This window comes from Ctenopharyngodon idella, chromosome 19 (assembly GCF_019924925.1).
Source record: "Ctenopharyngodon idella isolate HZGC_01 chromosome 19, HZGC01, whole genome shotgun sequence".
Taxonomy (NCBI): domain Eukaryota; kingdom Metazoa; phylum Chordata; class Actinopteri; order Cypriniformes; family Xenocyprididae; genus Ctenopharyngodon; species Ctenopharyngodon idella.
The window spans coordinates 23,539,116-23,561,547 of record NC_067238.1 but is presented as its reverse complement, the minus strand read 5'-3'; the positions used below and the strand labels follow the sequence as shown (position 1 = coordinate 23,561,547).

Here is a 22,432-nt window from a genome sequence, read left to right as displayed (position 1 = left end):
GAACTTATGGACCAGAATTATTGTTCGCATCTTTAGATCACTAAAACTACATAGATAGTACTAAAAAGACTAAATAGCATAAGCGAGCCATATTTACCATATTTTCTTTCTTTTTCCATCACACAGTCCACTTTACCAGATGACGTCTTTGAGAATGGAGGTTGTGGTGTGGCCGAATGCAAGCGTCTGTCCTTCACCTTTTCTGACATGTCAACCTCAAGCTCTGCCCCCATCCAGTCAAACCCTGAGATCACCGTCACGCCCCCTGAGACGGACCCTTCCTCTGAACCAGCTCCCATCCCTGAGGAGGACAGGCCAGTTGAGGAGGAGTGCGTTGAGGAAGACTGCGGCAGTGTCAGCGCCAGCGATCCAGACCTGGAGTGGGACCAGGTTGAGAGCCAGGGGCCCGGCACAGGCTCCGCTGCCCTCTCACTGTGCTCCGAGAGTCAGCTGTCTGCGGTGGGACCGGAGGATGTGGTGTTCCTGGAGTCCAACATACCTGATGAAGCCCTGGAGCTGAAGCCAGTAGAACTGGACGGGGAGGAAGGCAGTTTGACCAGGCAGCTGGTGAGGAGGCTCACCTCCTCTGACATGCTGCCAGAGGCCAGCTCTCTGAGCTGGTCTGGAGAGGGTAGCAGGACTTTCCTGGAGAGCAGCCTGGAGGAGGCCATTCAGTCTCTGCTCCTGCGGCTGGAGAGCTTAGGCCAGCGCTGCGGGGAGCTGCAGGACTTGGAGCAGGAGGTCATGAGACTTGAAGACCTGCTCAAGGTGAATGAGTTCTCTGTTTGTAATCTTTGGTTTCACTTTAGATGTTTTTGATGAACAGTCTGTGAAGGGTGTTGTCTCTCCTCAGTGCCGGGTACCTGCCCATAGGAGCCGCTCATCAAGCCTTAGTTTGACTGTGGAGAGCGCTCTGGAAAGCTTCGACTTTCTCAACACCTCAGACTTCGATGACGATGACACAGGAGATGATGCGGGCACCCTGTCACGCTCTGTCTTCATTGACATGGAGTCCGAGAGAATCGGGTGAGTTTGACATCACATTCTTTGGTGACCTGGTTTCTCTCAGTAACTTGACTACATGGCCTCAGTAGTGATTATGCAGCGCCTTCTTGTGGTGACAGTATGTTTTACACGTCCAACAGGTCAAGCCAACATCCAGAAGCAAGAGGACACCTGAGTGAAGCCCTCACAGAGGACACTGGTGTAGGGAACAGCGTGGCCGGCAGCCCGTTGCCTCTCACCACGGGAAATGAGAATCTAGACGTGGCCATCGTTATTCATCTACAATACTGCAATCATCTCATTCAGGTGATTCTGTGTTTCCATCTTTACAACTTTCCTCATTCTCCAACTCAGTACAATAGTGTGATTTTCTTTGATTGTTATACCGAACATAGTCACTCAACAGCACCCGAACAGAACAGATTAAAGCATATCAAGGTGTTTTGTTGATCTAAAATGCTGTTTCTCTATGTATGGGATGTAGTTGTTGAACTCAGGAGGAAGCCATTCGCAACACAAGACATACCTGCACAAACTAGCAACTCAAACTCTCCTGTTGGAGGAGCTCAGTGAGAAAAACTTTGACAGACCGGGCAGCTGCACTTCAGTGTCAGATGGTGAATATATCTTAAATGTTTTTTTATGTAAAGTGTTTGTTCCTTGTGGGAAAATTTTGATGTTATCATTCAACAGCATTGTCCATTTTGACTTCTCATCCACTCTAAAAAATAAAGGTTCTTTAAAAAGTTAGTTCACCCAAAAATGAAAATTATGTCATTTATTACTCACCTTCATGTCGTTCCACACCCGTAAGACCTTCGTTCATCTTCGGAACACAAATTAAGATATTTTTGATGAAATCCGAGAGCTTTCCGATCCCCCATCGAAAGCCCATCTGATCCCCCATAGAAAGCAATGCAATTACCACTTTCAAGGCCCAGAAAAGTAGTAAAGACATTAAAATAGTGCATATGACTACTTAATTTTATGAAGCGACGAGAATACTTTTTGTGAGCAAAAACAAAAATAACAACTTTATTCAATAATTTCTTCTCTTCCGTGTCAGTCCCCGATGCTTTTCACATTGTAAACACAGTGCAGCGCTTCCAGGTTCTACGTCAGAACGTTGGCTAAGTCGCATGCGTCGTGGTGCTCACATGAGCAGCATCAGAGACTGACACGGAAGAGAAGAAATTGTTGAATAAAATCGTTATTTTTGGGTTTTTTGCACATAAAAAGTATTCTCATCACTTCATAAAATTAAGGTTGAACCACTGTATTCACATGGACTATTTTAATGATGTCTTTACTTCCTTTTTGGGCCTTAAAGTGGTAATTGTGTTGCTGTCTATGGGGGATCAGCAAGCTTGGATTTCATCAAAAATATCTTAATTTGTGTTCCTTACAGGTTTGGAACAAAATGAGGGCAAGTAATTAATGACAGAATTTTCATTTTTGGGTGAACTAACTCTTTAAGGAATGGTTGTTATATGGCATCCCTGCAGCAACCAACATTTATTTTTTTAAATAAATTAAATTAAAGTCTGTGTGTGTATATAATAAAAATAATTCAGAATGTCATGGCACCTAAGAAATAGTTGTTTTTTTTAATTCAACCATCATTGGCAGGTGTGGCGAAAAGCTGAGTTTGAACCTTGCTGTTAACTCACTCCCCTCTCTTTGTTTCCTAAACAGTGCTGCCTGGGCTGGTGGAGCGGCCGACACTAATGTCTCTGTGGTCCGACTGCAGTGGTGGTCTGTTCCATACTACACTGGACCGAGTGTTAAAGCACATGCATCTCAGCTTTGCCTTGCCACTGCAACAGATTCTACCTCACTCTCCTGACTCAGGTAGAGACAGTAACGGCACAATAATAATCTGCAGAAGGAGACATCAGCTGAATTATTATGAATGTAACATCAGCGTTCATCTGCCTGTGTTCCAGTGATCAGGATGGTGGTGAATGAAATGGTGGACAGGAGCGATCTGGCCTCATCTTCATGTCCGTCGCCGTCTTCCCTGGCACAGGATGTCCTCACCGTGTTTCAGTTTCACCACTACTCTGTTGAACACGATGTCATGGACATGGAGCGACACCTGCTGGATTTAGCCAAAGAGGGTAAGAATATTTTTGTTGAATAATTTTTTGAATAGCTTTAATAGATTATTAGCATAGTGTAATTTTTCTCTTTGTGTCCAAACCAGTCATGCTTGAAGAAGCCCTGAGCTGTGGGGACACAGAACGTTCTCTGAAGGAACTACAGGAAGTGTCCGTCATGTGTCTTCAGCCCCGCCCTCAAACCCTGTGGGCCATGGCAAGGCTGCTGACCTCTGATGACCCTGATGTGATGAAGGCCGCAACAGCTTTCCTCTCCTCTGCTGCCTCACACAAGCCCTTCAGGTCAAAGGTCAGTCGTTTACCTTGTTTGGCTATTGATGTAGTTGATTAATTGTTAAGTTTATATCCAGGTGTATATTGACATTAACATTCGAAAGTTTGGGGTCGGTAAAATTTTTGTAATGCTTTCTCTTATGTCTAGCAAGACTGCATTTATATTATCAAAAATACAGTAATGACAGTAATATTGTGAAGTGTTATTACAACTTGTTTTCTATTTGAATATATTTTAAAATGTAATTTATTCCTGTGATGACAAAGCTGAATTTTCAGCATCATTACTTCAGTCTTCAATGTCACATGATCCTCGATAAGATAAATATGATAAGATGATAAATATTCATAAATGAAATGTGCAAATTTGAGTAATCATGCTACTGTAGCAGCAGGCAGCACAAAATGAATGTACAACTGTTTGAGGACATCAGGAGGTTATCAAGTATTTCATCTTGTCGATGTGTGTTTGTCTTCAACAGGCTGTTGATTGTTACACACAAGCCTTATCAGAAGTAGGGTTACACACACCAAGAGCTGCATGTGCCGCTCTGAGCTGCCTGCAGGTCAGTTTGACTGTTTGATTGAATCACAAATCATGTCTGTGATTGGTTACTAGACTGACTTAAAGCCTCTCTGTCCTTCTCGGGTTATTTTCAGGCTGTGGAGAGCATTGACGCTGTGGTGTTACTGTGTGACTCAGCGGACGAAGATCTCCGCCAGATTGCCATAGAAACCCTCCTCACTTTTGGTAAAAAATCCAGTCATACAAATGACACACTGGCTGCACAATTAGTCAATTCAATGATACTTGTCCTTTACGCTCTTTCTGCAAATGAGTGTACATCTGACTGACCCATTCTAGACAGCATTTTATTAGACAAAAATGTGTATTTTTGGTCTGTTTTCTCATAAAAGAAATACTGTAAGATCAACTTTTGGGAATATGCTACCACCAGAGTCCCTGTGGATCCATAAACTTCAAAATGCAATGATTTAATTAAATAAATATGAGTACTGCACGTTCAAAGTCAAAAAGCGGTGCTGTTGTGTGTTCTACAGGCTTGCAGTTTCAGAGAAATCTGTGATAGATGAGTTTCGCATATTTATGTTAAACGATTGCTCATGTTAATTATGACAATGTTTACTTTGTGGTGTTTAAATTGTAATATGTTGTAGATGGTTGTACAAGTGCATAATTTATCTTCCTTAAAGGGATAGTTCACCCAAAAATGAAAATTCTGTCATCATTTACTCCCTCAAGTTCTTCCAAACCTGTATGAGTTTCTTTGTTCTGCTGAACACAAAGAGAAGATATTTGGAAGAATGTCAGTAACCAAACAGATCTCGCCCCCCATTGACTACCATAGTAGGAAAAATAAATACTATGATAGTCAATGGGGGGCGAGATCTGTTTGATTACTGACATTCTTGTTCAGCAGAAGAAAGAAATTCATACAGGTTTGAAACAACTTGAGGGTGAGTAAATGATGACAGAATTTTCATTTTTGGGTAAATTATGCCTTTAAAAGTCTTAAAGTCTTTGCAGATACTCTGTAGCACAAACATGGTCTCAGCTTCTTGTGTCTTACAGAGTTTGTGTGTGTTTCTGTTCTCAGGTGAAGATGGGCGTCTGGCATACGAGCAGTTGGACACAGTGCCGAGGGAGATTGTGCGGCTGGGGACTCGCCGTGGTAATGCTGTTACCACTTCATTTTAGAAAAATCATCTTGTTGTCATCCTCGTGACCCTGCACACTCCTGACGGGAAATACTCACAACCTGCTTGCAAGTAGAACAAGTGAGGCTTCCCCTTCGATTCAGGCCCAAATCTTGAGACCTTCATCACGAGGTCTCCTTTTCTACAAGATGTTTTCATTTAAACTACTCGTGTCGCAGTGGTCATGAGTCATTGTTGCTGATTGAACGATAAGAGTATTTATTATTGGCAGTTAGTTATTTGCACTGTCGGAGGCGTGTAAATAGCACAGCGAATCTTATTTTAATTTTGTCCTGGGAATTTTTTTTATCTCTGTACGTGCCGTTCCGTTTCAGGGATTACAAGGGGCTTTATATGCTCAAGTTTGAGGGTTTTTTTGACCTGGACAAAGTGAAATTTCTATAACCGCTGGGAAAGGTTGTTCCAACCAAGCCGGGCATATGGACTACTAAAAAAAACAGGCGTGGACGATGGCCTGCTGATTTACAGATGGCTCACTTGCCTTCACTGGTCAGGAGTAAATATTTCTTTGGACGGAGCCTGTAGTGAACAATTGCATTAACACGGTACTAATGTCTGGGCACATGGGATCTTGCAACAAGGGCTGTTTGGAGCCCATCGGAGTATCTGAAAATGCACTTTTATTCAGTCAGAGAAACGTGATGCATTACTGTGAATTTTGGTTTATGCATAAATGAAAACTGGAAGTTGATTTGCTCTGTGATCCGAACTTGCTTCTGTGCCTATTGTTACTGTACTACTGAGTCATGTGACTGTAATATCATTGTATTTATTTTTTAATTTCTCTTCACTATAAATGGTAAGATTTTACCGTCTTTAAAAAAAATAAAAATAAAAATACTGAGAACAGATTGGATTAACATTGTACTAAACATCTGTTCACAATATGATTAGGTACAGTCAGGATTCGGTATTATTGAGGGGCTATACACTATGAAATAATTTTTTATATATATATATATATATAGTTGTCATTTTACATATAGAAAGATGTTATATTGATCAGCACCATCTTTTAACAGTGTATTCGCTGAGTTATATACAGTATTTGTGCTCAAGGGAACATTTCCTGAACGTCTTTTCAGTATGCTTATGCACATGACCTGAAAAAACGCTCTTTGCTAACCGAACGCTTGCCTCGCTTTGTGACGTTATCACACCCAAATGTGAATTTACGCTTATGGCGGCAATTAAAACACAGTTTTGTAGATCACCCTACCCATTTTTACAAATTTTTCTATGACATTGAGAATTGTATGAAAGTAGGGGCTTAAATCCATCAAAAGAGCACATTTCGAGGAATGTACTGAGTACGGAAAGGTTACTGTAAGTATATGCCTCAAAAGCACAACTGAAATGTTTCTGTAAGATTGTTTCTTAACATGTTATTTGGCATCTACTGCACAATCTCCTAAAGCCATAATGATACAGTAGACAATATATTTAAGGCCGTTTTGTGGTTTCTATTTATCGGAATTATCTATAACAGATTATAACAATTATACTTTTGTTTTTCCTGTTTTCTGTATTCAGTCACAGAAATTAATGGCTGTTTTCCTCTTGCTTTGCGAATAATGACCACCATTACAGTATTTGACCCTGGGCATTGGTGATCACTCCTTGAGAATTTCTTTCTTTGCACAGAGATTTCAAGTGAAAAGGTTGGATGAACTTTTATTGCCTTGTATTCATCTCAGACAGAAGCTCAGTGAACTGCATTTTATTGTTCAAACCTCATTAAATTTGTGTCCTTCTTGATAGGAAAGCTGTAGTTGTCATGGTTTTGTGAGCGTGTGACTGTACGTGTCGAGGGCTTGAGCGCACAGCTTGCCGTTACAATAGCTTTAGCTACTACTGTTTGAATGAAAGCAGATTTCACTTGATGTCACAATGCTAATGTTCCCTCATTGTTTCATTGTTTTTTGAGTTTACTGTATTTCCTCTGCTGAAAGTGGCAATAAAATTTATTTTTGCATAATTATTAATGACATTGTGCTTTTTTTTTAAATCATATACTACCACTCCAAAGTTTTGAAAGAAATAATTCAGTGAGGGATGCATTAAATTGATCAAAAAGGTGAAACTACTTTGTTACATAATGCAATTACATGTCTATTTCAAATAAATTCTGTTCTTTTGAACTTTCCATTTATTGAAGAACCTTGTTTTTAACATTGATTATAATATAAGCAAATCAGCATATTAGAATGATTTCTGAATGATCATGTGACACTGAAGACTGGCATTATGCTTAAAATTACTTTTTTTTTTAAAATAGTCACTTAAATATATAGAAAATGGTTATTTAAAATTGTAATATTTTACAGTATTGCGGTTTTTACAGTATTTGTAGTTTAACTTTTTAATGCTTTTCAAAAGAAAAAAGGGGAAAAGATGAAATCAGCATTTGTTTTGATATTAACACAGATCAGACAAAAGCATTATTACTTTGAATTAGACAGAAAATACAGTACAATTATGTACGGTCACACCAAGATTAACACAAAAATATACATATATACATGTTGCTTATAACAAAAATAATACTTAATTTCAACATTTTAGATGATCCAGTCCCATGTAAAGCATGCTGGGAATTAGAATGTCCATTTTTTTTTTTTTTTGTAAAGTAACAAAATTGTGTAATGACAAAATGTTCAATAACTGTTGCTTTACACTATAACTTTTGTTCAAAACTTACAAAATGAGCGAATATATCATGAATACATTTTCCAAACTATGTTTGCTACACTTAAAATAAGCATTTATATTCACACTAGGCCCAGCAGGATGACAACCACTGCAGAGCATCCCAGTACTGGAGTGACTTGCAGCTCCAGCTACAATGTTCAAGATGCACTCAGTATTATGAACCGCTAGAGCACCAAAAGTTGCATGTGTACCTTTAGTTTCACAATTTGACCAAGCAGTAAAAATCACTTTACAAAAAGGACAAATGTGTCTGAAGCAAATGAACTTCAACATTGTGTGAATTAGTGTTCAGACATGTATAGAACTAGGAGAGGCTGTAGAAAAGCTTTCTGCTTTACTTTTGAAAAGGCACTAAATTGATGTCAAGAATTTGGGCTCTACAACACCCTACTAAAGCTCATTTCTCCAACCAGCAAACTCTCCACTACAGCACTGGAGCTGCTATCCATGCAATCATCCTCCACTTCAAGAACTCCAAGACTCTGCAGTCCAGTCTGGAAAAACTGGCAAGTTTGCATGGACAGCTGGCCTTTAAACTACCCTCAGGAGCTCCTCAAGCTTATAGGATTCCAACAGAGCTTGAATAATGCTCTGCTCAAGGAAGACGAGCTGTATGGTTGCACTTACAAGAAAGTAAAGAGACACATTAATGAGAAAAAGCACTGTGTACAAAATATGAGTTTATTTCCATTGTTTGCATTCAAGTTTACATATGTACACTGGCAGTGAACATGCACATTAACTAGTTATTGAAAATAAAGGCTCATTTACAGCAAAGATAAAAGTATTAAAACAAAAAGGTGCACATTTTTTCTGAAAGGCAAAAAAACGTTCACTTAAGACCAAACAACAGGTCCATCAGTTCTTTTCAGTTCAATGTTTTTCCCAAGAGCATGATTTCAGCATTCTTCTGTTGTGGAATCATCCTTATGTGGCACATCACAGTCATGTGACGGTTCTGTGTCTGGTTCAACACTGGTCTGGCTTTCATCAAAATCACTCTTATCTTCATGTTGTTCTTCTTGATCCTCGTTGTCTTCCTTCTCATCATCATCTTCAGCATCAAAGGCTATCTCACGCAGCTCCTCTAGATTGTCTGGACTTCTGCCGGTTAATCTCTGATTGAAAAGTGAAAGCAAAAAGTTAACAAGGGCATTATCAGAAACATTGGATGGGTCCCCCCCCCAAATTACTTTATTCTTTGGTCCCACCATAAGGGTGACTAAATACTTGGTTCTTGGCTGACACCACTATTAAACACCATACAGAACGGAGCACTCACTTCAATCATGTCAGCCATGTGCTGTACATGCTGTGCCAGCTCCTGTAACTCTTCGTTCTCACTCTTCAGTTGAGCAATCTGTTCATCTTTGGCTTCAATGTCTTTATGCAACTAGTTTTGAAACAAAATTAAGGAACAAAATGAACAGGCATAACATTTCTATCAAACAATTAAGATTACTACAACCTTCAAGGGAGGCTATGTAAGTCTTAAGAGACTTTCCCTATCCAGGTAATGTACTAATTACAGCTACCTATGGTCACTCTAAACAAGTGTCATGAATAACTGATTCAGCAGCCCTATAAAGAGAAATGGAGCACGGTGGCTAAACATTAGCAAGTCACCTTTCAACAATTAACTCACTTTTTCGTTTTCTTGGAGAACACTGAATAGGGCTTTCCGCCTCTCTTCTGCCACCTCCTTCCAGTAGGAAGACCCAGGAGTTTCTAGAGACAAACAAATATCATGACTGCATCCGAAATCTCACACTTCCCTACTATACAATTGGCGACAAATGTAGTATGTCCAAATTAGCAGTACTCAAGAGTAGGCAAGAAGCACCCAGATGACCTACTACTTCTGAAGTGTCCATACAATGCACACTTCATCCCATGAGGCCAAAGGAGAGGATTTGTGAATGTCAGTGAAGCAACACAACTGACACTGGCAAGTCAAATGAGAATGACAGCATGGCGATTGTAATAGATCTGGATTACATTCATACTATATAGAACTTTTAGTGGTCGTTAGTTCAAAATAAGTACCTCAAGAGAGTATGCGATTTCGGATGCAGCCCTAGTTACAGGAATATTCTATCAACACCAAATATCAACTTAAAAGGTGAAGTACGTAGTTTCTGCGATACTAGAGGCATCTAACGGAATTACAAAAGTCAAGAATATTTTCAAAATCCTTGCAAATCCCCCTCCCCCAACTCAAACAGCTTTTATGGGTGCTTGAAGGCATGTCTCAAGTAAAAGTATGGTACTTTCAATAAAAGGTTCAACATTAGGAACAGTTAACGGTGTTGCCATGTGTCATAAGCAATTGAGTAGACCAGTGGTTCCCAAACTTGGAGTGAAGTACCCCCTCTCTTCCACTTAGACTGCACCTTTTCCATTAAGGGACAATATTTGCCCCTAAATTGACTTTCCAGTGCATTTCTCTTTATAAATACCTTTACAACATTAATGTTTTGGGGAAAAAAAAAAAAAAAAAAAAAAAAAAAAAAAAAAAACACCACAAAACACACACAATAGTAAAATATGCAATGATGATAACGCAAGTCTTAATGCGTGAGTAACCAAGTCATTCATCCATTCAGTAACAAAGCAAGTGGCTGTATTTATAAAATCATTGACTTTCACGAACAGTTCGTTCATCGATTCAGAGTCACAGATTTGTTTACGAAACACCACTGTATCTATTGAAGTTTTTCGTTGCAAAATAGAGTAAATACTGACAATACTGTGAAGAACATCACTTAATATTACCTGTTTTTTTGTTTAACTGTTCTTTAAAAATCGATGTCACATTTGCAAATGTGTGGATATTTGGATTTGCATTCTTGCTCGTATAAAATAATCAACATTAACAAGAACTCACAAAAGGTATGTTTTGTATCAAGAGTTTGAATCTTAAACTGATCTCTATGATCCTTCTGTGCCAGGCTATTTGTTTTCCATGCTAGTAAGTGCTAAATCTACAGGTACATTGTCGAGAACGGCAGTAATGTAGCACGATCTGTTAAGGCAGCAAACTCAGCAGACTCGTAACCTATCAGCACCCATATGCACGCTGCTTATATGGAAATGGATTTAGTCAGTTTAACCGCAAAAGATGTGGTATTTACGGCATTGTGCCATGAAATACATGCTCGGTTTTAATGTTTTTTAAGATGGGGAAGAATTAAATGAACGATGAAACTCAGCATTTTGTTCGTGTACCCCCCCTGTCACGTCACGTAGCCCCAGGGATACGCAGACCCCAGTTTGGGAACCACTGGAGTACACAAACACGTACTAGAGAGAGCATCTCACCTATCTGCACTGGGCACATTTGACATGACAAGTCACAACTGTTTGAGGTGGTCTACACTGGACACAAAGTAAACAAACTTTTGTCTTTTCAGAATGGTGCATGATGCTGTGGAGACTTGATGAAACACGGCAAGCAGTCAGGTCAACATTTAGTAAACGGACTCCCACTCTAGTCAAATTAAACGCTTGGTTGCGGAAATCGTTACTATTAATAGATAAACTTACAATATCGGTCACCAAGTAGTTGACCAATAGAGGGCTTTGTCCTTTGCTTCAACAACTGTAAAATTTTTACCTCCAAGAGCAATGTAATGGCAGCCTTCGTTTTGTCTTCTGGTGCCCTGTGGCATTCCAGCTTATATCTTTCACCATCTGTCCGTCAGTTTTTAAACTGTCCCTCTACCATTGTATCCGTTTAACTCAGGCAAGACAAACCCAGTGAGGTCACAGGTTGTAGTACTGCAAGATGGCAGCGCTACAACAAAACTCATTCTTTTAAAATAAGTACATTTATCAAGTTTGTTATACAATGTGATTAGAGTGGAAATCCATTTACTTATGTTAACTTGACTGACTGCTTCATTTCCACTTTAATAAGTCAATGAACTATAACCTGGGTTAAGAGAATGTATCAAATCTTACATACTTCACCTTTAAGCAACTAGTCTCTTTATGGCAACATTACCAGGAAAAGCTTTGGCAAGAATGTAAATAATCCAATCAACGTCTCTGAACCAACAGTGTGATAATTTACCTTTGATCATGAGCTCATAGGCCTCTTGCGTGACCCCCTCAGGCTGGTTCTCACTTTCTGGACTTGTGGATTTTACAGCCACCTCTGCTTTCACCCTCTTTGAGCCTTTCACCTGCTCCGCGCTCCACATCTTCCTTTTAGGAACCGATTTGCCATTCTAAACATGATGAGATTGGCTTTAACATGGACAGTTTTGCTCCAACTAAAGAGATTAAACTTTATAGAGTCCAAAATGGCACATACCTCAATTATACGACCAAGGTTCTTATTTACAGCAGACGGCTGAAGGACCTGGAGCGTCCTCCTTCCTGATCCCGCTCCAGATGTTGGCGCTACAAAGAATTTCTGAGAAAATAAAATTAAAGATTTAAATCTCAGGGTCCTCAGGTGTCATCAGTAATAAGACAAGAATCTGAGAATAAAGGCTCATTTTGGTGAGAAGGAAAGCTAAGCAACTCTATCCATGCACTCAGTAACAGGCTCCATTCACCTGCCTCAACAGTCATTCTTCTCCTCTTACACTTGTTGCCATCTTGTACTGACAGCTTAACAAGCAAGTTATCGGAGCAACGCCACATATCGGCCGTTCTAACAAGCGTGGGAAAGGGGCAGGCCACACATCAGCTGCATGCCGTAGACACCTCCAATTCCCACGGGCAGCTATTGGACCGCTGCATTATTATCTTACTGCAACATTCTTTAACCTGTAATTACCGTGGGAACTCACCACAGAAGTCTCCTTATGATCAACTGCAAGTTTGGAGTTGGTTAATGTTTTCACTTTAGCAATACAGTGGCAGACGGATGCACAGTTACTGGATCTCAACACACTGACAATGATTAATTCAGAGACAGAGCAAGGTCTCAGTTCAGTTTGTCCTAACTTGATCAAGTTGAGTTTACATCATTCTTTCCCCTTTTACAAAACTGACCTGACCATTTTTAAACCAAAAGCAATAATTAGAGGTCACCATTTCATGGCCACAATAAACCCTATCCAAATACCACCATGAAGTCAATCGACAATTCTTGTTTTTAAGGAATATTACAGTAATTATTATAAATTTAGTCACATGCACATTTTATTTTAAAGTTCATGAGCCCTTGAAGTTTAATAGAATCTCTTTTCCTCCCTCTTGCAGTGACATCTCTTTTCTGATGACGTGAGGGCAGGACAACCGGTCACTCACATTAGATCACAGCAATAGCAAATCACAAATCTACTCAATTCTCAAAAGGCAAAGTCAAGTCCCACCCTACATTTTATCTTGTTCAAGAAGCGGTTTCAACTGAACATCACCATAGGGAAGAAAATATCACAACTTCCATTTCATGCCAACTTAAGGGGCCATTAACTAACTTATGGCAACTTTGCAAGATTCTTTAAAACATCAACTAGGCTAATTAAATCACTTAACAGAACAGTGGATCAGTCATCAGGCACTTATCTTATAGTAAATGAGTTAAATTCATATCTATTGAGCTTAGTGAGAGGTTCACAAATACCTTTATGTTTTCAGAGGGATTCTCAGCATGTTTGGGTCTTCTGATGGAGCTCATGTTTTCACCTAAAAAAAAACCAGTTCAGGAATCCCATGACAAATTCATCAGTTTAAAAACATGGTGATATGTAGTTGACAAGCCCATAAATAAAAGTAAAAGTGAACAAAATAAAAACAAATTAAGAGAAAATGTATATTGATAAAGAGTACAGATATAACTTAGTTAACTCTTAATTCATTAAACTGACTACACTTTAGATTACCAGGAAACTTTAGATGAATTACAGCACGTTAACAGCTTAAACTTCAAACAATAGTGGTTCATATAAAACTTCATATTAGGCCTAATAATCGAGTATTACTAGTGAAACAGCTAATAAGACTAATTATGACCATGTGTTTTAATGAACTAAAAATCCAATTATAGATTAACAAATCTGGCGTTTTTAAATCGTCTTTCAAGGTTATATAGATGAATGAATATGTAAAAATCACAAGCCTATAAAAAGATGAGCGGGCTTCTGTCTGCCCAAACACGCTGAATGAAACCGAGCCACACTCGTACAGATGTAACACTTAAACGCACACCGACATTTCTTAAAATCAATTTAAAACCTTAAATAACTTAACTGATCAAAAGCCAACATAAATCACTCTAACTAAAGAAGAATACTCACTGAAATCGCACGAAAACCACGTAATGCTACCAAGAGTACACGCCTTCACAGCAGCTTGTGTGTGAAGAGCGCGCCACTGCCTTAAGTACTGCCTTTGTACCGTCACGTGACACCAGAATTTCGCGCGGATAGAGAGACGTAAACAGATTCAAGGGATATTTACGTTCAATAACACAATGTTATAATTACTATCCATTTCTCGGAATTGAAATTAGTACTATTCACAGTTGTATATATAGTAACTCTTTATTACAATATGGTCTAAATGACAATTACAATAGATGATTTATTGAATTCATTATTATGTCCATATTTACATTCAACTAACTTATCTATCCTCCACGTTTTAACCATTTTAATCATTTATTCCATGTTAGGACCCCACCTACTGTTGTCACTCAAGTAGTTTGTAGGTTGTAACAGCACCAATATTTGCAGTATTAATGGTAAGTTATAACTGATTTGTAACAGACAAATAATGGAGTATTATATAGAAGTTTGAGACATATTGCGCAAAAAAACACTGAAATACACTTTCGTGACACGTTTATACAAAACGTGTTACAACACTTTGTGCGTGTGTGTGTTACAACACTCGTCTACATAAGTCCAGCTGACAAGAGCGCGCTCCTCCTCTGTCACATGTGCACAGCTGCGTGACGCGCATCGGCCATTTTGAGTTGTTTGTTCAGCGAGGATCGCTTGTTATTTTCCAGACAAACGCAGATCAAAGGGCCGAAACAGTCGAAAGAATCGCTCGAAAGACATTTCACCCTTCCCTTCCATCATTATGGGTCCACCGCGATGCAGATCTCGCCGTCTGTTACCTGAGAGAACGGAGGATTTCGGTCGGTTTGTCAGTTTATCTTGACATGGCATATACGCGTGTGTGACGACTGTGGAAAAGCTCGAAAACAAACGGAGACCATCAAGCTAAACCTCCGCCGAGGATCGATCCATCCGGGGCGGGCTTTTGTACTGAGATCGGTGTATTAAGACGTGTTAGGATTTTTTGCAGTACTTGCTCGAATCAAAACGAGCTTGAAAGACAACTCGAGAAAAAAAAAATGACGAGAAACAATAGTTAGCCAGTTAGCCAGCCACGCATCGAAGCCAGTCTCTGCTAGCATCGCGATAACAAAAAAAAAAAACAGGCAAACACAAAATGTAACAGTCGATTTATTGATGATTACTAGCTTTGAATGCTCTCGTAGATCTCATACTGGTTATAAAAGAAATGTAGCTCCCTTCAACCAGGTTATCAGTTGGTGGCGTGCGTGTATTCAGCTTAGCTAGCATTAGTTTGCTAGCCAGCCACAAAATAAAAGCCTCACAATGAAACTCAACCGTGGCAGGAGAGCTCGTGGGCCCATTTTATGCCCTTAAACCCCAAGATGTCTAGCAAACTCTGTGTTCTTACTCTGTGCCAAGATCTCATGGCATCTGTATTTCTCTGCCATGGTTGTCTTTCTCACCTGTCATTCAAGTGTGCTTTTATGAGACCGTTTATACAAAGACATGGATACAAGCAAGAGTCAATCCAGGAAGAGACTTTCCAAAGTCAAATCTCTTGGTCAGCTTTTTAGATAACTTTAAGCAAGGTTTATTTATCTAAAGCCAGGGATCTGTCCCCTCACACACGGACACACAAAACTGTCGGTATGGGTTTTCAGTGTAGCAGGCATTTGTGTTTTCTGTCCTTTATTCAGTAATACAACAGTTTCTCACAAACAAACAAAAAAAAACAACAACTAATTGATCAGGTCGTATTATATGAGTGGTTTCTTTTAGTTTACACTTAGCCTTGGCTTGATTGTTTGTTTTAAAAATGGTGTAACTCATCAAAACTTAGACAAGTGTAAACTTGCTTGGCCCAAGTGCACTACCCATATTGATTAAAAATGACTTGATTTGATTTCACTAACTTTATTTAATTAAAATGAGTATGTACTGCAGGTAGTGCTTGGTTATAGCTTCTTTAGTTTTTAAAAGGGTTTGAAAACCACATAGGCTACAGTCAAGAATATAAAAAGCGAAAAAGTCTGCGTTAGGAAAATCGTACTGTCCGTAACAATGGGAGACCCAAATTCTCGCCGGAATCAAACTAGAAACCGACTCCGTGCCCAGCTACGGAAGAAACGAGAATCTCTGGCCGATCAGTTCGACTTCAAGATCTACATTGCCTTTGTATTTAAGGAAAAGGTAAGTTGACTGATTCTGTATGAAATCGAGAAATGATTTGGGAATGGACTGCGATTGTTCTAATATGCCCTTATGCCACTTTTACAGAAAAAGAAGTCCGCACTCTTCGAAGTAGCTGAGGTGGTACCTGTGATGACCAACAACTATGAGGAAAATATACTTAAAGGCGTGAAGGATTCGAGCTACTCCTTAGAGAGTTCTTTAGAACTTCTCCAGAAAGATGTGGTGCAGTTACACGCGCCTCGCTACCAGTCGATGCGTAGAGTAAGTATTGACACACAACATGGTGCTTTTTCGACAGTGACCGTTGAAGATTCTGTTGCTGTCAGCTGCATTGCAATCGTAATGGTCTGTCTTGTCTAAAAAGCCATGTCATGTCATTCTAGGTCACTTTGTTTTGCAACTCACTGATGTTTCTAAATCTGTACAGGATGTGATAGGTTGTACCCAGGAGATGGACTTTATCCTTTGGCCCCGCAATGATATTGAGAAGATTGTCTGTCTCCTGTTCTCCAGATGGAAAGGGGCTGAACATGAACCATTCAGGCCTGTTCAGGTAGAACTCTTTCTTTCCTGGAGCTTGCTTATTATTGCTCGTACTTGGGGTTAGATGCTTGTTCAAACCCTTGACACCAAGTATCCAATTTTAGCACATGAGCCATTTGCACTATGGACATTATTGGTACATAAAACCTTGAGTCTTGTTATGGAAATATGTAAAATCCATTTATAAATGTATTGCTGTAAATTTAACGTAAGTCAGACTCTTTGTAGTTACATTTACATTTGATCATTCACAGGCCAAGTTCGAGTTTCATCATGGAGACTATGAAAAGCAGTTTTTGCATGCTGTTGGTCGGAAGGACAAGGCTGGGATGGTTATGAACAACCCCAATCAGTCTGTCTTTCTCTTCATGGACAGACAGCACTTACAGGTTGGTTCAATAAAACATTTAGTATAAAGGTCCATGGATAATGTTTGGGAATATTGGTAGCTTATTGGTTGTTTTAATTAATATTGTATATTTAGTTGTACATGATGATTTCCTCTTTTTACATTTAGATTACCTGTGCCGTCAGCTTGTGTAGAGATTTTAAAGATTAACTTTAGTAACACTGTTAAATGTAATATTTAGCAAGTCTCAATATGAAAATGCATTTTCATACTATTTCAAAATATTGTGTTGCCTAAATTTGCTTGTAGCATTTAAAATGTTTGATTGTTTTTATTTATTTTTTTTAATAGACAATATAATGCAACGATGCTGGATAGAATGCTCAAGATTCACAATTTTTTACTATTAAGAGAAAATCCATCAGTGTTCATCTTGTCAAAATCCACTGTTCTTTAAACATGTTTTGCTGGACTTCTACCCCTTTGAGAGACTTGTTTTATTCTGTTGATACTTTTAAAAAGGTTTTTAACCAAGTAAATCCAAATTTAGTCTTAAACATCTTTTGTTTTATTTTTGAATAACTAAACCTGGCTCTTGCCATGAACATAGCCATAGAAGCTGGTATGGCGTTGAAGGAAAGAAGAAAAAAAATAGACAAACTATTATAGAATTTTAACATCGCCCATTAAATCCCTAATAATTATACACTTTGTAATAAACTAATATTTACTGTGTAATATTTGTCATTTTATTGGTTATAGACAATAATATAAAGTAATTTCTTGGTTATAAATGTTGGTCAGAGTTTTAATATCAGTGAATCCTTAATAATTACACACCTTATAATAGTCTAATATTTACTGTATAATATTTAATAACCTACTTTTTTTTTTTTTTATCATTTTAACATCAGTTATATATTGGTTATTGGCTATAACATAAAATAATTTGACTTGTCAGTATTGGCCAGAATTGTAATCCCTAATAATTATACACCTTATAACAACCTAATATTTACTGTATAATATATTTTAAAAAAAACATAATTTATTGGTTTATCAGTATTGGCCAGAATATTGCTGAATCCCATATTATTATACTCTAATATTTACTGCATAATACAGTATTTATGGTAACACTTTCAGAAACACTTTACAATGACGTTCATTAGTTAACTACATTAGTTAAAATGAATTAAGAATGAACTGCACTTCTACAGCATTTATTAATCTGTGTTAATGTTAATTTCAACACTTACTAATACATTAAAATCTTGTTAACATTAGCTAATGCACTGTGAATTAACATGAACAATGAACAACTGTATTTTCATTAACTAACATTAATGAAGATTAGTAAATACAGTAACAAATGTATTGCTCATTGTTAGTTTATGTTAATAAATACATTAATGTTTAACTAATGAATCTTGTTGTAAAGTGTTACCATATTTATTAATAACCTAATTTGTTTCTGTTCTTTCCTTCACAGACTCCAAAAGCCAAGCTCACAGTTTTCAAGTTGTGCAGCCTCTGTCTCTACCTGCCACAGGATCAGCTTACCTGTTGGGGGGTTGGAGACATCGAGGACCACCTCCGTCCATACATGCCTGACTAGGAGAAAAGCACGGAAGACACCCATCAAGGCCTCGAAGCAAGTTGTCCTTATCTACACATCCCTCAGTTGAATAGAATTGAACTTGTGCTTGGAACTCTCCTTTTTGTTAACCACTCATTTTCATCTTGAGATTAATTTAGCTCCTTTTTTTGTTTAATCCCTCCCTCGACCAATCTTGGTTTGGTTCATCCCATCTCCCCTCTCTGTGATCAGTTTTTATTTGAACCTGCATGAACATTGATTTTGAGTGGTTGTTCTCTTGGAGCTGCACCGTCAACAGTACCAGTCACCGAAGGAACTCTTTACGTTAAGGCAACAAAACAAAAACAAAAAAAAAATGAGAGAGAAAAAAAAAAAGGAAACCAATGACAGAGGTCTCTCACATGTGATGATCTAGTGTTGGACTGGCTTAACATCAGTGTCATGAGGGATAGTTAACATGTCTGTTATATCGAGTAGGGATTTCATGAGTAACGACAATCAGTGACAGAGGACAAAAGAGCCTGGGTAGTCTTCCTCAAAAGGCTTCTATTACAAGGTGAACAATACTTAATTCATTTGGTGTAGGGATTGCTTCTCATTCAGTTACTGCCTTAGTTTTTGCTGGACATTTTAATTTGAGTGTCATTCCTTGCCTATACTATGACAAACCTTGTTTGTTTTTATCATTTCTGGAGGAGTGGTGCCTGATGGGGACGGAGGTGCGGTGTGTAATGTATATTTAAGATGGTTGACATAAACTGTCTGTTGGAGGAATTCTGATTGTTTTTTTTTTTTTTTTTTTCTTGGGATGATAATTGTCACCAATCAAGCAATTCCTGCACTATATACATACAAGCTACTGATACCAGATGTAATCATTGGTGGTGGAAATGTGATGGGAGACCAATGTTCAAGCTTATGTACCTAATGAGAAATTTCGTGGAGTAACTTGAAATTGATCATTATGGATTTGTTTTTCTTTCATAGACCACCCTGTTCTTAGAGTGCTAAATATTGCAGTGCTTGGGACTTGGTATCTGTAAGCCATCTTTGTCAGTTCATATGGCATAAAATTACTTTTTCTCCCTTTTGAAATTAAGTTCACGACGTTTAAGGGGAAGGTGGGTCTTTGTCTTTATTTTGATGTACCCATTGTTTGAATAATTCTGTTGAAATAAACACTGTTGAACATATCTTAACACAGTGCAAAATATTCTTATGCTGGACTTTTATTATATATCATAAAGAACTACACAATTTACAGAGCATGTACATAATTAGCTACCAAGGTGTTTAGTGTGTCTTCCTTGAGCAATGAGTTTTCCGTTCGCCTTGTTGGTGAGATCCACTGTTGCAAATGCCAAAGTCCTTCCTTGTTTTAAAACCTGCGCAGTGATCAGGATGTCTTCTCCAATTTTAGCTGCATTCATGTATCTGTTAATTAGAACGCAAACAAATGTAAGTGTTAAGAGTCTGTCCTAGATGATGAATGGAAGTTATTTAAATTTTAATGGAGACGGGCTACTTGTCACACTTTTTATCCCATTTTTCTATTTCACTTTTACTCCAAGTTAAAGGGTTAGTTCACCCAAAAATTAAAATTTTATCATTAATTTCTCACCCTCATGTCATTTCACACTTGTAAGCCCTTTGTTCATCTTTGGAACACAAATTAAGACATTTTCGATTAAATCCAAGAGGTAACTGACTCACCATAGACAGCAGTTTAACCACCACTTTCAAGGTTCAGAAAGGTACTTAAGACATCGTTAAAATAGTCCATGTAACTGCAGTGGTTCAACCTTAATTTTATGAAGCGACGAGAGTACTTTTTGTGCGCTAAAACAAAAATAACAACTTTATTCAACAATATCCTCTCTTCTGTGTCATTCTCTTATGCTGTTCACGTGAGCAGCATGACGCATGCGTGTGATGCTGACGCAGGAGCCGGCCAATAATGAGTCGGCGTTCTGACATAGAACCAGAGGATATTGTTGAATAAAGTCATTATTTTTGTTTTGTTTTTGCCCACAGAAAGTATTCGTCACTTCATAAAATTAAGATTGAACCACTGCAGTCACGTTGACTTTTTTAACTATGTCTTTAGTACCTTTCTAGACCTTGAAAGTGTCGATTATATTGCTGTCTATGGACGAGTCAGAAACCTTGGATTTCATCAAAAATATCTTAATTTGTGTTCCGAAGATGAACGAAGGTCTTACGGGTATGGAACGACATGAGGGTGAGTAATAAATGACAGAATTTTAATTTCTGGGTGAACTAACCCTTTAATACCTTTAAAGCATTGGCTACACAATTATTAGCAAGGGAATAAAATACATGTTGACCTTTTGTGACAACAAGCCCCTATAAATGTCACAGTGGGAACCTGCCATTTAAAAACCTAATATAAGAATTTTTTTTTAGCTGAATTTGAACAGTTTATCAAACCACTCTTTTGGCCAAAAAATACCCATGTCCAGAGCAAATAGTTAAACATTTCAGCTAAAATGTACATTTGCATTACACAGTTGAGTATTGTCTGATAGTATGCCATTGTGGTTTTATTGTGTTCACTTGTTCATCCAACAGTTGTTACAAAATTATGATACTGAAATTATAGTTTGGGGAACAGAATTTAAAAAAATAATTATAATTTAAAGATCGTTTTGAGCTAGGTATCTGAACCCAACATTCAAACCACTACATTTATGTAACTAGACTATAACATACTGTTATAATATTTATTCATGTTTTAAATTCTTTTATTTTTAGATTTCCATTTTTCAATTAAATTTGAATTTAAGTTTTAATAAATGTATGTGCTTTTGTAATTTTTATTGGTTGTTTGTTTATATTTAAATGTAGCTTTATTTCAGTTTTAGTAATGTCAGTACTTAAACTGCCAAAGGCAACATTATTATTTTCCATCTAATATTTATATTTTATTTTTTAAATAAATATTTATTTATTAGATTTATCTCAATTACCAAAAACAATTAGTTTTGGTTAACAATACCAGGCACTGCTGAGATATAGCACCGGTCTTCCCTATACATGACACAGTAGCACATACAGTGACAAACATACACCCAAGAGCTCACGTTATGTTCATGTCCACGCTGACTCCAGGAGCTCCTCTCTCACTGTACATAATGGCAGTAGTGGAGATCATATCCACCAGCGTGGCTGTCAGTCCTCCGTGAAGAGTGCCTCCTCTGTTAGTGTGTTCCTCCTCCACCTTCATCTCACACACCACTTTCCCAGGGGTTGCAGACAGTATTTCTACCTGATCACAATATGAACGGCTCATTATGTTTTACTTCAGAGTGAAGTGGTCTGGCTGGTTTGCATATCAATGTGTGGTTCGTCAAGGAGAAACGCTGAATTTAACAAAAGACACCTACCTTACTTAAAACCCGATCAAATCCAGGACTATCCACCATCGCTCTCATGATCTGTTTTAGTGAATTTAGCGACAACGAAACCATTGCTGCTACTGCAAATACCAAAACACAGTAAAGGACAAGTTCACTTAAGAGTCTTTGAAAGGTTGGCTATAAATGTTATACAAAATAAGAGTATTATTATTTTAATAGGTAAATACATTTTTGGAGTCCTTCATCTAAAA

General features: G+C 38.1%; 4 protein-coding genes across 7 annotated transcripts in view; 2 read left to right on the top strand and 2 right to left on the bottom strand.

Annotated features, from left to right (window-relative positions):
- The window catches only part of ripor2 (RHO family interacting cell polarization regulator 2), a 72,577-nt gene extending 65,458 nt beyond the window's left edge, over positions 1–7,119 (top strand). For all 4 annotated transcript variants that reach the window (XM_051872699.1, XM_051872698.1, XM_051872701.1 and 1 more), the window contains 10 exons: positions 127–768; positions 854–1,026; positions 1,146–1,311; positions 1,490–1,622; positions 2,701–2,856; positions 2,952–3,125; positions 3,212–3,414; positions 3,881–3,964; positions 4,059–4,149; positions 5,018–7,119. In XM_051872699.1, coding sequence (XP_051728659.1) covers positions 127–768; positions 854–1,026; positions 1,146–1,311; positions 1,490–1,622; positions 2,701–2,856; positions 2,952–3,125; positions 3,212–3,414; positions 3,881–3,964; positions 4,059–4,149; positions 5,018–5,118 — 1,923 coding nt within the window. In that variant the 3' untranslated portion in view covers positions 5,119–7,119. The remainder of the gene's footprint in view (positions 1–126; positions 769–853; positions 1,027–1,145; positions 1,312–1,489; positions 1,623–2,700; positions 2,857–2,951; positions 3,126–3,211; positions 3,415–3,880; positions 3,965–4,058; positions 4,150–5,017) is intronic.
- Positions 7,120–8,515: 1,396 nt separating this feature from the next.
- Positions 8,516–14,209, bottom strand: gmnn (geminin DNA replication inhibitor). Its single transcript, XM_051871576.1, has 7 exons — positions 14,105–14,209; positions 13,432–13,493; positions 12,169–12,270; positions 11,926–12,082; positions 9,496–9,578; positions 9,133–9,243; positions 8,516–8,968 (listed from the first exon to the last, which is right to left on the bottom strand). Exons 2-7 carry the CDS (start codon positions 13,483–13,485, stop codon positions 8,750–8,752), a joined length of 726 nt encoding a protein of 241 aa, XP_051727536.1. The 5' UTR covers positions 13,486–13,493; positions 14,105–14,209; the 3' UTR covers positions 8,516–8,749.
- A 531-nt stretch (positions 14,210–14,740) lies between these two features.
- Positions 14,741–20,000, top strand: c19h6orf62 (chromosome 19 C6orf62 homolog). Its single transcript, XM_051871577.1, has 5 exons — positions 14,741–16,306; positions 16,394–16,570; positions 16,737–16,862; positions 17,107–17,241; positions 18,694–20,000. The coding sequence occupies exons 1-5, from the start codon at positions 16,178–16,180 to the stop codon at positions 18,817–18,819; spliced, it is 693 nt and encodes a 230-aa protein (XP_051727537.1). The 5' UTR covers positions 14,741–16,177; the 3' UTR covers positions 18,820–20,000.
- Positions 19,582–22,378, bottom strand: acot13 (acyl-CoA thioesterase 13). Its single transcript, XM_051871578.1, has 3 exons — positions 22,209–22,378; positions 21,906–22,090; positions 19,582–20,235 (listed from the first exon to the last, which is right to left on the bottom strand). Exons 1-3 carry the CDS (start codon positions 22,290–22,292, stop codon positions 20,079–20,081), a joined length of 426 nt encoding a protein of 141 aa, XP_051727538.1. The 5' UTR covers positions 22,293–22,378; the 3' UTR covers positions 19,582–20,078.
- Positions 22,379–22,432: the final 54 nt, after the last annotated feature.